We start from the raw sequence: 13,427 nt of genomic DNA, 5'->3' as shown, positions 1-13,427 counted from the left end.
TGATTTCTGAAGGATCATGTCACCCTGACGACAAAGTACTGTCTGCTTTGTCATCACAGAAATAAATTACATTTTAAAATATTTTTGATAAAATAAATGGAGCCTTGGTGAACATAAAAAAGCAAAACCCGTTCTATTTCAGTTTGGCTCTCCATTTAACTCACAGAGCATCAAAGGGAGAATTCCTCCTTTGTGTGCTTTGTCTCAAAACTTACATAAGGCATCTGTCCTTTATGGGAAACTGCAGCTCCCCAGTTTCTGGCACATCACATGCTCTGATAAATACTTTTCATAGGGTTTGGCTCTGAGGAAATTCCATTGCCCCTATAGGGTGGCCCACTTCTACCTGTCTCAGCAGCAGCAGTGAACTCTGGGGAAAATGACTCTATAAACAATTAGCGCTGTTTTCTGTTCGGCTCATTTCTCCTGAGTCCGAGCTAATGAAAGAAACTTCCCACTCATGGGAAAATTCCTGCTCTTGCTGCTCCAGCGTTTCTCATTTAAAGACATTTTACATATTTGACTTCTGCAGTACAAAACATAATTAATCACTAATCACTACCATTCAAATGTTTTTGAAAGAAGTATCTTATGCTCACCAAGGCTGCATTTATTTGTTCAAAACTACAGTACTGAAATACAGTATAAAATAACAGTTTTGTATTGTATTATATTTTAAAATGTAATTTATTCCTGTGATATCAATGCTGAATATTTAGCAGCCATTACTCCAGTCTTCAGTGTCACATGATCTTTGAGAAATCCTTCAGAAAACAGTTGTGCTGCTTAATATTTTTGTGGATACTTCAGAAATTATACTAATATAATTTGGTGCTCAAGAAACATTTCTGATTACTATCAATGTTGAAAACCATGCTACATTTTTTCCCAGGATTTTTTGATGAATAGTAAGTTCAAAAGAACAGCATTTATTTAAAATATAAATCTTTTGTAACATTATAAATGTGACCCTGGACCACAAAACCAGTCATAATGGTGATTAAAAGCTGAATAAATAAGCTTTCCATTGATGTATGGTTTGTTAGGATAGGACAATATTTGGCTGAGATACAACTATTTGAAAATCTGGAATCTGAGGGTGCAAAAAAAATCGAAATATTGAGAAAATCACCTTTAAAGTTGTCCAAATGAAGTTCTTACCAATGCATATTACTAATCAAAAATTAAGTTTTGATATATTTACGGTAAGAAATTTACAAAATATCTTCATGGAACATGATCTTTACTTAATATCCTAATGATTTCTATAATTTTGACCCATACAATGTATTTTTGGCTATTGCTACAAATATACCCCAGCGACTTAAGACTGGTTTTGTGCTCCAGGGTCACAAATGTCTTTACTGTCACTTTCGAGTTAATTTAATGCATCTTTGCTGAATAAAAGTATCAAAAAACCTTACTGACCGGTAGTGTAATGTACATGCTGTATTAATTATTTTTACATGTATATAATTATATTCACATGAGACAATTCGAGGAATTACTTCATAGCTGAAGGAGTGTAAGAGTTCAAACAGATAAATGAACTATGGAGTGAAAGGGATTTGATCTAATGTTGAACTCTTGCTGGCTGTATAGGAGTCACCAGGCTACACCCTCAAAACACACGGATTCCTGGAATCAAGTCACGCCACCACGTTAATTCTGAACAGTCTGTGAAGTTTGTTCTACTGTAAGTGTGTGCAGAACAAACATAGCATTTAAATTTACTTCGTGTTTACTCTCACAAATGTTTAAAAGAGCTTCCATTGAAGGGGTCACGCACAAGTGTCACATGATTGCAGATCTCAAGACAAGCTTACATTAAACTAGTCAGCCTTACTCACTCATTTTGGTTGGGAAGGGAAAGGGAAAGGGAGTTTGATGAACCTTAAAACTGTTGTCAACTTCCTTATCGGTTACTGGAAGCTTGTGATTCACTCAGATTATGCATATTGTAACTTAAAGGAATAATTCACCCTAAAAAGTAATTACATCACTTGCTCACCAGTGGATCCTCAGTGAACGGGTGCCGTGATAAAAACATCATAATAATTCATTCAAATAATCCAGTCCATCAATGAATGTCTTGTTTATTATACACAAGCAGCTTTTCAATTCACAAGTCCTTTATTCATAATATTGCTTTCTCCAGTAAAAAGTAATCTTGTCTGAATGAGGAGAGCAATATAAAACAGATCAAGCACAGTTTACAGACAAAACAGTCTAAAACAGATCTAAACGAATATGTTGGTGGATTCTGATGTGAGATGACGACAGGGGATGGACTTTTTCACTGGAGGAAGCATTATTGAGGATTATGGACTTTTGGTATTTTGGCTGAAGCAACAGTTTAAAGTTAAAATGCCTTAATTATGGATTTGTTTCTTACAAAAATGCAGCTTTTCACCTCACAAGACATTGATTGGTGGACTGGAGTCGTGTGGATTACTTGTGATGTTTTTATCAGCTGTTTTGACTCTCATTCTGACGGCACCCATTCACTGCACAGGATCCATTGGTGAGCAAGTGATGTAATGATACATTTCTCCAAATCTGATGAAGAAAAAAACTCATCAACATCTTGGATGGCATGAGGGTAAATACAATGTTCCTTACATTTTTATTTTTGTGTGAACTTAAATGGATAGTTCAGCAAAAATGAAAATTGTGTCATTATTTACTCACTGATGATCCAAACCTGAATGATTTTCTTTCTTCTGATGAGCACTAAAGAAGAAAGTCAACGAGGCCTAAAACAACAACATCAAAAACATTGAGACACAAAATATCTTATTTTGTTTTCCACAGAAGAAAGTCAAAGTAATTTGTGCATAATTTTACATTTAGGAGGATAAGAGTAGCTCTAAGTGACGTTTAACCTCAAAACAGCTACGTGTGAGAAGATCCTGTGATCCAGGCACGTAGATACCATTAGGAATAAAGACATATAAAAATTCTGCTTAGGGGCTCTGGCCTCCTGCCAGATCTCTGATTCATGTTATTCGTTCTTAGAGAGGATTCTCCACTCCCTAAACACTTAATGCACTCATTTCCATATTTCAAAACATAAGCTGACACATCGCCAGAATTGAATGCTGATTTCTAACAGCCGCGCTGTACTTTCCCCAAGTATCCAATGTAGAGAATCTTCTAAAGCTGATTAGATGAGAAAATTTTAATTACTCTAAAAGCGTGTTCTCCAGGGAATGTTTAGATCTCCTCATGCTGAGGACATTATTGTAATGTTTGGAATAGCCTGCCTGACAGTATTTTTCCACAGCTGCTCCATAAACAACACTGAACTGCCTGAAAAACAGGGCATCCTCTTAGCCTCCCCACAGTCATTAACTGTCCCCTCCGTTTAAGTGTGAACTCAGACCATTATCAAGTGCCACGTTTGAACATAGTTACTGTGAATTATTATTAACTTATTTTGTCAAGCTTGACTGAGCTGATGGATCATTGGTTTAATGGTATTTGGGAGATTGGAACACAATGGAGCCAACAGAAGGTTCCTTAGCAGAATCTCACTGTTGTTGTTTCCACATCATGCTAAGAGCAAATCATTCATGCAGGGAGTAAGTCAGCAAGCTAATCAATGCAAACTATTCACAAATTTCAAAGGCAAAAACATCTCTTTACTCACAAGCTCCACTGCCATCTCTTCCTGTTCTTTGCACTTCAAAAAATACAAATATAAAAGGGCCATTGTTTTAGGGATATTGTATAAGACTGATAATATCAATGAAAATAAACAAATGATACATTTATATCAGCTTTTCAGTGCACTCATAGGATAAACATTCAAAAATATATTTAAAAAGTGAAATTAGAGTAAAAACAATTTCAGTGAGAACAACGGTACCTAGTGGTTTTTGGGTACAGATTCAGCAATTCAAATGTGTGTTCTGTAATCAGCGTTTGGTCAAATTGTGATATTTCATTTGTAATATTATCACAAAGCTCCCTCTTGTGGTTTCAACGCGCTCTTATCTTCAGTGGAGCCACTAAAGAACTACAGGTACCAGAGCGCCTGTCTGTTGTGCTGCCATAGCAACCGAACCAACGCACCTCACTCTAGTGTCCAGATTTGACCGTGACATGGGGATAGTTTAATAACCTTGTGTTGATAATCTCACACCTGAGACGTTTTAAATATAATATTCAAGCATTTAGAGTAGCTGTTTTTGAAATGTCTTTCAAAAATGGACAGGTGGAGAACATTAAGTTCCCCTGGTAAGTTGCACACTTTCGAAAACAATCATTTTACTTTTAATTAGCTACAAAATCAGTTATTACTAATGTAACTAAAAACTACCTTTTTAATTAAATTGTACTAATTTTTAACATGACAAACTGGCCATTTATTAAGACATATTCCAGGTTTTCTTAATTGTTCCCTTCATCAAGTGGTTCTCAAACCTCTCCATGAAGTATCCCCAGCACTGCACTTTTTGTATGTCTCCCTATATCGGACACATCCACGTCAGGTCTTGCAGTCTCCATTAAGGTGTGATAGGACAGGTGGAGAACATTAAGTTCCCCTGGTAAGTTGCACACTTTCGAAAACAATCATTTTACTTTTAATTAGCTACAAAATCAGTTATTACTAATGTAACTAAAAACTACCTTTTTAATTAAATTGTACTAATTTTTAACATGACAAACTGGCCATTTATTAAGACATATTCCAGGTTTTCTTAATTGTTCCCTTCATCAAGTGGTTCTCAAACCTCTCCATGAAGTACCCCCAGCACTGCACGTTTTGTATGTCTCCCTATATCAGACGCACCCACTTCAAGTCTTGCAGTCTCCACTAATGAGCTGATGAGTTGAATCAGGTGTGATAGATGAGAGAGACATACAAAATGTGCAGGGCTGGGGGTACTCCAGGACAGGTTTGAGAACCACTGATCTATAGGCTATTCAAAACGTTTCAATAAAAACAGGTTTTCTTGGGAATGTTCACTGTATATTAACTTGATAAAAACAATGTAAGGTAACTCTCAAGTCTCTCCTGGGGAATGTCTCTTTATTTCCATTCAGTCCTGTTTGTTCATCTTCTTGCCTGAGCTTGGATTAATTTTTGCACCCTTATATAAATACATCCTCAAATTTCAATTTAGGGAGTTTTTCTTTTCTTTTCTTTCACCCAAAAATTAACATTTGCTTAAAATTGACATCCTCAAACCATCCAAGATGCAGAGAAATTTAGCATTAACTTGCATCACTTGCTCAACGATGGATCCTCTGCAGTATTGGGTGGGACGGCACCCATTCACTGCTGAGTATCCATTGGTGAGCAAGTGATGTAATGCTAAATTTCTACAAAACTGTTCCATGAAGAAAAGAAAAAAACGGCCTGAGTTTGAGTAAATCTTCAGCTATTTTTTTTTTGGGTGAACTATTCCTTTAAGTTACAGAGCTCATCTTGTACTGCATAAAAGAAATGACCACAACTCTTGTCTTTGTCTTCAGGTTTAAGGAACGGCTAAAGACTAAATATCTCAGGGATCTAAGGCAAAAGCAACAGTTATCTGGGTCATTAGACAGTCGCAAATGGCGCTTTTTTGTCTGCAGGCCTGGATGATTTTAGAGATGGTTACCTAACAGTCCGTAAAGAGCTCTTCACCCAGTGTAAGAGTGGACCCTCCCCTGCAGTCTTTGGAATGCCGAATCACGTTTGTTCAGTGAAATTCCCACCGAAGAGACTGAGTAAAAATCAAGTGTGTTACTCAAAGCAGAATCCCCAAAGTCAAGCTCAGCATGAGTTCATTGATGCTGTTGAGCACAAACTTAAACAACACCCCTTGGCCATCTATCCTCATCTGGAGAGCGGTATGACACCAGAGGTAACCACATTTAATTGTAGTATAATCCAATTTTTTTACCACATGTAAATACATTTCAAATCATGTTAAAGTTGCTGTTTTTTTATCACTTATAAAACATCCCTATTAGCTGACAAATATTACTGAAGTAGGCCACATTTTGAGAAATGGCACATTTCCGACAGGCTAAACTGATAAATCAATCAGAACATGGGCTGCGTGTATTAATCCATTCAGAAACCTTCAGAAGCAGCTTTTAACAATTCAGAATATTTAGAATCCTTTACAGTTTTTTATATTTAAATATAAATATGTAGTGAACATGTTAAAATACCATTAGTGTTATTTTACCCTTGTATTAAACCATTAAAACTAACAGTGTTGCAATTGGGTTACTAAGTTGCTTAGGTAGTGATGGTAAATTTGACATCTTTCTCTCTTCTGACCGGCGTAATACATTTTTGTATATTTCTTCCTCTCTTGGAAAGTCCTGGGAATTAAACAGTGGAATTCCACCACCCCCTTTTTCTGAGCAAATGGGAACACAAAAAATATATATTTGGCATAGTCTCCTATTCGCGACTATAGATGATGACGACTTTCTCTTCTGAGAACCATGTAAATGTGAGAGTCGACTGGGGGAGTATTTGGAAAACCTGTTTAGAAAGGGTCATTGTTTTGCGATTCCAAATGGTACTGCTATAGAGGTGCAGAACTGTCTAACTACAGCTTTAAATATGAGTGAAGAAAAAGCAAAAAATAGCTAATGCAACATGGAATATTAATTGTAATGTATAGAGAATGCATGTATTCAACTTTTTCAATAGCTATTTGATCAGGTGCTATCAGTCCTGGATCTTGGTATGTGCGTGAAGGGAGAATCGTCCATAACCTCTCCAACAAAGAAAATGGAGCATCTAGAAGAAAGCAGAGCACAATGTGAAATCTCAACTCTGCAGACTGTAAAACCGTCCATCACAATCAAGTGATTTTCCTTTCTTCTCTTGTTGAGCACATGTTTCTGGTTTTGGTTCTGATCCCATTCCAAAGGGATGGGACAGGTCACAATATTAGGTTAAAAACAGCATTCCTATTTTAATGTAAAATTTCGTTTGGTGGGTGATCAGACATTATATATCTTAATACCATTACTGATACTCTTCTTACATTTCCCAAGACCACAAAAGGAGAAATGTAAAGAGGCCAGACCAAGAAATCCCTATAAATGGCAGGAACTGAAAGAAACTTTGGGTGTTGAAGATCAGACGGTGAGTGTTAAACACCTGCACTCCGTATCGCAAGAAGAAGACAAGATGATGATTACCAAGCTTTTCTGTGAATGGATTACTTCACTGGTAATATTTCTTCATGTACACATTAAAGCATACGGATGAGATATTAAACCTAAAAGGTTATTTAACCTGTTATGGGTGGAGACCAGCGATCTGATCTGAGTCAACCATCTTGGACCTGTTTAAGAGTGACTATGAAAAGAAACCCTCCTTGACCATACCTATTAACAAGACCGATCCTAATCAAACTCCAGCAAAAATCTGCAGCTCTGTGGAGGAACATCATAAAGACCAGATATTGTTTTTCTTCTTAACATTTACATTTTGTGGTGTTTACCCAAAATTGTGGATTATTAAATCTTGTCTGTTTGTATGACAGGTCTATAAACCCAAGAGACCCCAGGCTGTCAATGATCCTCTAATAGCCCTGGCAGATATCACAGGAAGCCTGGACTTTGAGGAGCAGCTGAGCGAGATGGTGACTTTTATAGCATCTACTATAAAGAGCAGCTGACGATGAGACAAACCAGTCCAATCTCTATTTAGTTGTTTTGAGTTCCATTCATATTTTCTTGTCATCTAGGATGAGGAGCTGAAGCAGATTCACGGCATTCAGAGAGCTCATTATCAACAAGGGAGGGAGAATGCCAAGGGTAATGCAAGAGAATGTTGTATTCATTAATTTTCAACAAAATAAATAGCTGGATATGTTATGAGTTTACTTTTGAATTATATTCCTTATAATTAAACATATTACTGTTAATTATATAATAAGAAATCATTATTTTATTCATCTCCCATGTGTAGTTTCTCAGCACTGTCTTCTCTGAGAATGAACAGAAGAACAGGATCAGAGGCTCAACCACATCATCATCATCTAAAGGGAGAGCTGTTCATTAAACTCTTTAAATAACATTCCCTGATGTTGTTTTATTAATCACTTCACACATTCATGCATCAGCTGCTGAGAGCAGTTCCCCAGACTACAATTTTTCAAGATTAAAGTAACATTTTACCCCCAAGCCAGATTTCAGTATTATATTTTACAATAAAAAAAAAAAAAAAAAAAAAAAAAAAGAACTAGGGCGTATTTGGCATGGTTCTCTCTTCCTCTAGGTTTCTTCATTCATTCATAAAATGTTCACTGAAAAACAAACATGGAGTTCTCAGCACCCTGATGGGAATTACAAGGGCTTTCTAAGGATTTTTAGGTAAACAGACTGAAGTCTGCTCTCATGCATTCGGCCATGCTAATGAGCTGCACTTTGCTAAGTTCTACATTGTCTTCTAGTGCTTTCAGAAAGAGAAATTTCATTTAAAAAATCTAATTCTTTATGAAAAACGAAATATTTTATTTTAGATCTGGTTTTAGAAGTGTGTCCTCTTTTCTTGGCCTTTATAAAACTACATTCCTGCAGAACAAATCATTGGAAATCATTGGAAGCACAATACATACCACTGTAACATCTACAGATCTTCAGTATGGGCACAATTTTCCTGTTGTTAAGCTCCGCCTCCCCTAGCCAGTGTTGCTAACTTGGACAAGCTTGTCTGTGAACAGCATCAGCAGGAAAATGTGCTCGTAAAATGGTAAAAATTTACTGTATATTCTAACATGGGCTGAAATTAATAAATTTTTGTGCTTGATATGTCTTCCTGTTTCAGTGGATATTTCAAGGCAATTCAGTGGGCCTTTAAAAATGGTAGATGGCAACAAAAGGTCGGACTGGGCCTAGTGAAGGTTCAGTGTAGGTGAGTTCAACTTCATGCAGTGCTGCACAGAAAGACTGGCTTCTGACTTCAAGCAGTGCATGCTGGTTAGAAATGTCATAAAGTATGGCATTGAAGTACCGCTGTGTTACATATGGCATCAAAGTACTGCAACAGCATCCAAAAGCAGCCGCCTGGCTCAGTCAGCGCAGCTTCTCCAGAGTGGCTGTGCGAGGTCCGATTACAACATAGTTATAAACATAAAAGTGATTAAAAAAATATAGACCTCACTTTATTGATATTTTAATAATGTTGGCATGTTATGAACTTTTTTGTACATACAGGGGCTGTATTATGCAGCACATAGAAATGTTTTTGGTTTCTACATTTAAAATCCAAATGTCTGTTTTGCTGACAAATATCTAATCCACTTTATTTGCGATGAAGAAAACAAACGATGCGAGCATTACTATATGTCCGTTTTGACAGCTGTTTTCGACTCCTCCCCTGAATGCAACTGGCAAATTTCATCAATCAGTAAGGCCAGCCTCAGTCAAAGTCAAAGTCAAACACATCTATTGAGACTAAACAAAAGTAGTGTCATTCTGACCATCATCCTTCAGTTGAAGATCCTTCAGTAGCTTCTATGGCCTGTCCAGCTTGATTTTCTGAGATGCCTGTCTTGTGAGCTCATCTTGATTGTTGGCAGCTGATAAAAGACCAATAAACCTCTAGCTTTATAACCAATTAATCACTCACTATGATTTACAACATACAATAAACAAATTAAACCATTGGCATTGTTAAACAAATCCTCCTGCAGGCACAATTTATCTGTTTAAATTTCATAAAACGGCTCTAATTATGTTTGATGTGAAGTGAAGCTCACATATCTGATTAGCGTAGGCAGGCCGCTCCACCTCCAGCCAATAGTTTCTGTCAGTGGGAAGATCAGAAGTGAGGAGAAGGTGCACAGGAGACCTGCGTCCTGTTGCACAAACAGAGCGGGAACAGCATGTCTGTCCTGCTCTAAAACTTACTGCATTATCTGTCAAACAAGAGACATTTTATTATATGCATGTACATTTTTAAATTAGAAGGGATCAGTTAATCAGTTTTTCCATCACTGATCAGTGTAGCGGCCAAAAGACTCACTGTCAGCTGATAAAGGGCTGGTGTGATCCTGCTTATTAGGTTCAGCAGTTCTGAAGGATCCTGGCTCACTGCATCAAAGCACACATGCAACACAAGCAGCACATGCATTAAATGTGTCTCAGAGCACTAACTCTTGACTCAGAGAGTGGAGAAAAAGCATAAATCACTGCCGAGAAGCACTTAAATGGCCTCACTGAGGCAAAGCAGCTTCTTGAGCATCAAGCATTCGTGCATGTGTGGTTAGAAGTCATGAAACTACCTGTAGTCAACTTATAAGTGCACTTTTCTTCTTACCTGTAACTGTTTATTCTTCCAATTGGCCTTGTGGTACTTTCAGCACCTTTAGTTCCTATAGGTCTGCAAAAAAAAAGATCTTCCCTAAGGTGCTTTTCTCTATAAATTTTATTTATTTTTTTATTTTTTTTGTGAACGAGACTCTCACTGTCTAGATTTGTGGTCTTCCTCGGGTCTCCTCCTGAAGCTCAAGGTAGTGTGTGGTCCTTGCTCTTCAGCAATCCCACCACGCAGCTCTCTTAAACTCTTCAGCTCCACCAGGGGCTCAGAGACTCTCATCTGGAAAGATTCCAGAGGGAAATCCGTTCCAGCACATCCTGTCAATTCAGGTATTTAAGTGTGTGGGTGGGTTAGAAGGGCTTTTTTCATACCTCCATTAGGCCATTAACGTTATGCTGAGCGAGGGGAAGATGAGTCTGTAGGGTACAGCTGCTGACTGGAGATCTGGAGACGTTACGCCAGTTCTGGCTTTGCAATTCCTAACCAAAACAAAACATACACATGGAAATAGCATAACAGCAAGAGAATAATAAAGTTTGACCAGAAGGTGATATAAAGTAACAACTACTACAGTAAATTAGTGTACATTTTTACCTTTATATCTAATGCATGCTGCAGTTTCAGCCTCATAAGCTCCTGTTCCTGCTTATGAATAAAGTCTTGGCATTCAGCAAAACTGTCAGACATCTGTACATTATATATTATAATGTTAAGGTTTACAATGTCGGTCAAATAGAACATCTGTTCCATTATTTGTTCAGTACTGTTGTATTGAAATAAGCATTTGTTTAACAAGAAGACCATCAGACACCTTGTATAAAGCTGCTTCCAGTCTCTCTGCTTTGCCTTTGAGCTCTCGCTCTTGTGAGCACAGAGCCTCCACTTCAGACTCCAGTCTTCTCCTGCTCTCCCTCTCTGACAGCAGCTCTTGTGTCTGTCTCTTTACCAGTAAAGCCTGACGGTGTTTCTCCTATGACACACAAACACACACTTATTTGTACTTTTTTGCAAAGTTTATGTCTGTAAAACACATCAGTTTTAACTGTTATTCTGAAATGTTCTGCTGTTCATTTCATTTATAATAACTAACTCCCACTGAATAGTGAAACACTTTCCTAAATGCTACTAAGAACATTCTAATATTTTATCTATTTAATCCTGCATATCTGCATATAGTTGCAGTCATAAATTTACATACACATAATCTGCAACATGTTAAATAATAATAATAATAAAAAAAATGGGAATGAGAACAGTTTACACTGACTATCCTGTTTAAAAGTTTACACCCCTGTAAACTTCTGTATCTGTGCTTTTACTCAAGTACTTGACTTGTGTACTTTGTCCACCAATGATCGCATTGACACACTAATTAGTAACAGGGTGGTATTGTGAGAAACAGAAAGGAGTAGTTAGTGATGCACCCCACCATCTTGAGCTTCTCTATGGTCTCCTCCAGCAGCTGAATTCGGCTTTGCAGGAAATCAATCTGCTCCCTTTTAGCAGTGATCTGTTTCTGCATTCCCAGAGCAACTTTGAGACCTGAAATACATATGAAACACTCTCCAATCAGTTCAACCATGGTAAGTACCACAAAGAAAACTCTTTGAAAAATAATTATTCACTGTCCTGTCTGAAAGAGGAATATTATGTACAATGAGGTGTCGCCCTATCTGTGAAATGCTTGACATTCAAACAGAATGAGCTCAGGTTATGCTAGCTGCATCACGTTCACAAGAGAATAACTTGAACTATATTGTTAATGCATTGTCTGCTTTTCAAAAGGCACTTTGTCCAGTTTTCCCATTCTGTCCATTTTCCCATTCTGTCCCTCTCACAATTGAATAGGACAAAATAAAACAATGGAGGGTTACAGAGGTCAGAACTAAGAAATCATAGCTACTTTATGTAACAGCCCACAACCACTGCACACAGCGAGAACAAAAGTTCTTTAACAATGTCGCAATACACTGACGGCAAACAGCTGAGAACATTGTATAAACGTTAAAATGCTATACTTTGTGCAGATTAAGAGATGGAAAAGTACATAGTGGAATAACAGCAGGAGGGCATCGACCAGATCTATAATCTCAGTGTGCTGTCTTCCTGCCATTATCCAGAATGCAGAACAACAAAACGATGGCCACACACTGGCTCTCTGTAAAGAATGCAAATGAATCCAGTAACGTAGGGTGTGGTCTTCCTCCCTTTATTTTAAATACACTTGGCCTAGATCTGGGTTTTCCTGAGGTAACACTGTGAATGGTGTAAAAACATCCTCAGTTTAAATATCAGCTGTGCTATGAATGAGTACGGATACCTATATTTGTATTTGAGCGTAATTAGGACTTTCCTGAATTTTTTTCTCAAAGCTTTAATCTCAGGGGCCAGTTCTGTGAGGTTACTGAGGGCGAATCTGTAATTTTCATTTAAAACGAGGCATTTCTATGTATATGCACAGTACCATGACCATCAGCTCCCTCCAGTGTTCTCAAGGAACTGTTGGCCTGGTCCAGCTCAGCCCGTAGAGTCTTCAGCTGGGTCTTGAGTTTCAGGTTTTCTTGTTCCAGCTCACAGGTCTTACTGCCGAGCAGCTCTTTCAACGCTTCCTGTCCCTCTGGTGAGTTTGTGGGGGACAAAGTAAAAAAAAAAAAAAAGGGTGATACTGACAGAAAACGGCCTCATTAAAAGAATTAAATTCTTGAAAAGAAAACCTTATTAAGTAGTTCTGGATAATCTTTTATTATTACTTTTTTTTTTAATGTATTTGAAAGAAGTCTCTTCTGCTTACCAAGGCTGCATCATTTATTTGATTATTTAACATACAGCAAAATATTGCAAAATATTATTACATTTGTTTACCACTTTAATATATTTTAAAATGTAATTTATTTATGTGATGGCAAATTTTTCAGCATCATTACTCCAGTCTTCAGTGACACATGATCCTTCAGAAATCATTCTAATATGAGGATTTGATGCTCAAGTCAATTTCTTATTATTAATGTTGAAATTGCTTAATATTTGTTTGTGGAAAATGAGATAGATTGATAGATGATAAATAGAAGGTTCAAAAGAATATCACTTATTTTAAATAGAAATATCAGATAATTTGAGCTTTTTTAAGGCAAGGCTAGCT

General features: G+C 37.2%; 2 protein-coding genes across 9 annotated transcripts in view; one reads left to right on the top strand and one right to left on the bottom strand.

Annotated features, from left to right (window-relative positions):
• Positions 1 to 4,211: 4,211 nt before the first annotated feature.
• On the top strand, positions 4,212 to 8,010 carry LOC107703214 (putative protein FAM47D). Its single transcript, XM_016505766.1, is given in 10 exon segments — positions 4,212 to 4,242; positions 4,417 to 4,516; positions 5,485 to 5,569; positions 5,571 to 5,858; positions 6,665 to 6,822; positions 7,015 to 7,191; positions 7,265 to 7,429; positions 7,526 to 7,607; positions 7,713 to 7,782; positions 7,970 to 8,010. Coding segments are annotated over 10 exon segments (1,197 nt in total).
• Positions 6,683 to 13,427, bottom strand: part of LOC107703270 (coiled-coil domain-containing protein 158-like) — a 13,243-nt gene continuing 6,498 nt past the window's right edge. For 3 of the 8 annotated variants that reach the window (XM_016505832.1, XM_016505831.1, XM_016505838.1), the window contains exons 5-14: positions 12,753 to 12,905; positions 11,718 to 11,830; positions 11,100 to 11,258; positions 10,883 to 10,975; positions 10,660 to 10,767; positions 10,437 to 10,567; positions 10,289 to 10,351; positions 9,995 to 10,062; positions 9,729 to 9,887; positions 9,132 to 9,548 (exon numbers count right to left, since the gene is read on the bottom strand). In XM_016505832.1, coding sequence (XP_016361318.1) covers positions 9,484 to 9,548; positions 9,729 to 9,887; positions 9,995 to 10,062; positions 10,289 to 10,351; positions 10,437 to 10,567; positions 10,660 to 10,767; positions 10,883 to 10,975; positions 11,100 to 11,258; positions 11,718 to 11,830; positions 12,753 to 12,905 — 1,112 coding nt within the window. In that variant the 3' untranslated portion in view covers positions 9,132 to 9,483. Of the gene's footprint in view, positions 6,755 to 9,131; positions 9,549 to 9,728; positions 9,888 to 9,994; positions 10,063 to 10,288; positions 10,352 to 10,436; positions 10,568 to 10,659; positions 10,768 to 10,882; positions 10,976 to 11,099; positions 11,259 to 11,717; positions 11,831 to 12,752; positions 12,906 to 13,427 lie in introns of those variants that run through there. The other 5 variants (XM_016505834.1, XM_016505833.1, XM_016505837.1 and 2 more) reach the window with 5 other exon arrangements.

The sequence above is a fragment of the Sinocyclocheilus anshuiensis genome, unplaced genomic scaffold, assembly GCF_001515605.1.
Source record: "Sinocyclocheilus anshuiensis isolate Anshui unplaced genomic scaffold, SAMN03320099.WGS_v1.1 scaffold542, whole genome shotgun sequence".
NCBI lineage: Eukaryota > Metazoa > Chordata > Actinopteri > Cypriniformes > Cyprinidae > Sinocyclocheilus > Sinocyclocheilus anshuiensis.
The sequence above is the reverse complement of the archived record's forward strand: the minus strand, read 5'-3'. Positions and strand labels throughout refer to the sequence as shown.